Source organism: Arachis ipaensis, chromosome B10 (genome assembly GCF_000816755.2).
Source record: "Arachis ipaensis cultivar K30076 chromosome B10, Araip1.1, whole genome shotgun sequence".
NCBI classification, from domain to species: Eukaryota; Viridiplantae; Streptophyta; class Magnoliopsida; order Fabales; family Fabaceae; genus Arachis; species Arachis ipaensis.
This window is the reverse complement of record NC_029794.2, coordinates 133,825,086-133,827,236: the sequence shown is the minus strand read 5'-3', so window position 1 is coordinate 133,827,236 and position 2,151 is coordinate 133,825,086. Positions and strand designations below refer to the sequence as shown.

Genomic DNA, 2,151 nt, shown 5'->3' with positions numbered 1-2,151 from the left:
AACATAATATCTATATCTATCTCTCTATTAAACATAATTTTATGTTTCTATAAACAAAGGAGTCTTGCTAGAGAGTTAATGGCTTATTTGTACAATGTGTACAATGGGCTATATGAGTTACAAAATGAACATCACCTATAATATTCAGAAAACATCTCATGTCATAAAACTACTCATTCCAAAAGCTTAAGCTAAATTTGGGGTTCACCAAGAATCGAATTCTTAACCTTTTAGATCTAGAATTCTAATACCATGTCATGATACCACTCATCCCAAAGACTTACGCTGATGGAAAAAAAATAACACTAATGGTTATATCTCTAATACTCTCTAAACCTCCATTGTACGCATTGTACAAATATTCCATTGGCTTCCCATACTTTCTCATAAAGAAAATATTTATGCTCATCAAAGCATCCATCGTGATGCTAGACCCTACGATTGAGATGTTGCAGGAAGAATACGGATACGGTATTTGTATTGGGTACAAATACGGCAACTAGATCTGAAAATTTTTAGGGAAAAAAACAGGGATTTATTATTTGCAGTCAAGAAACTTTTGTGTACAAGATCTTTCATTCTTTTGTGATTACAAATTCCTGTTGTTAATTATTTAGCACAATTGAATGTCGTTTTCGAATAAATTTAAGGAGAGAATAAAAATCAAATACAGATAGCTATTTTTTTTTACGAGTAACCTCACTTAGAAATTAGAATACCAACAAAATTGTGCAACTTCGTGTACTTTGATTGCATCCACATTTATAGGACAAGAATTGGAGGAAATGAAATTAAACAAATTAAAGTTCTTATGGCCCTACAAATTTTAATTCGATATGGATGTAATCAAATCAAACAATTGTGAGAACAAAAAAAAAAAAAAGTAAACCTACCAATCAAATTGAAGAAGAATGCAGAAATTATAGAAACAAAAATTCAAATGAATTAAAACCTGTGGAACATCAATTGGTTGATTCAATTCTCCAGGTGTGATATCTTCCAATGGAGATTGATCTCTTGTTAGCTTCACATAGTGCAATTCATTCCTTTCATCCATCTAATGCATGAATAAATAAAAACAATCAATCATGAACGGAAGAAATTACAAATCTTATTTCTAGATCTATTGAAATTAGTTTAAAAGCCAAATAAAATCACTATACAATTTAAGATATGAAGAATATTCTGTCAAGAATGTTTTGATGTTGATGATGGAAATAAAAACTAACAATGTTTGATGTATTCAAGATTTTGATGTATGTGAAGAAAAAGTGAAAATAAAACACTAATGTTACGTTCCTGCTCCCATGCTTTTCTTGATAAAAATAGCTTAGTTTCGGGTAGAAAGAAAAAAAATAAAAAATAAATAAAAGAAGAAAAATCTCTAGGTTATTACTTACTTAATACTTGTTAACAAATCTAGTGATGGTGAATTGGTGATTTATTATGAAAATTAAGGAATAAGAGTAAAAATTGTAATTTTTAAATCGACAATATTATTACTTTTAATTTGATAATAAGCATGCACATGTGCACCGACACACATGATGAAAATTGATTAAAATTAAATCAATGGAATATTTATTAAGAGTCCTGCTAGGAAACTAATGGAATATTTGTACAATATGTACAATGGTTTATATGAGTTACAAAATGAACATTATCCATCATATTCAGAATAATCATAGGGATAATAAACATTTCATATCATAAAACCTTTTGGATCTAGAACTCTAATACCATGTCATAATACTACTCATCCCAGAAGAACGCTGATAGAAAAATGTAACACTAATAGTTATATCTCTAATACTTTCTAAACTTCTATTGTACACATTGTACAAATATTCCATTGACTTTCTATACTTTTCATTTATTAATTGTTATGACATAGATATCTAAAATTTTATATCAAAATGTGACTTCCGCTAAGTTGGAAATTTGTAGTGCTTCACTTTAATCACCGGAAAATCATGATGTATTTGTAAGAACTCCAATACTTAGGGTTTATTTATCTTGTGTTTTAAAAATATATGTTAAAATTATAAATTAAAAAAATTATTAAAAATATAAATTTAAATATATTTATTTTATATTTATTAAATAAAAAATTAAAAATTTTTCACTAATAATATATATATTAAGAGCTAA

General features: G+C 27.2%; 1 protein-coding gene across 1 annotated transcript in view; it reads right to left on the bottom strand.

Moving 5' to 3' along the window:
• The window catches only part of LOC107621242 (cell number regulator 6-like), a 3,846-nt gene extending 2,511 nt beyond the window's left edge, over window positions 1-1,335 (bottom strand). Inside the window, exons 1-2 of the mRNA XM_016323276.2 lie at window positions 1,230-1,335; window positions 953-1,057 (exon numbers count right to left, since the gene is read on the bottom strand). Coding sequence (XP_016178762.1) covers window positions 953-1,057 — 105 coding nt within the window. The 5' untranslated portion in view covers window positions 1,230-1,335. The remainder of the gene's footprint in view (window positions 1-952; window positions 1,058-1,229) is intronic.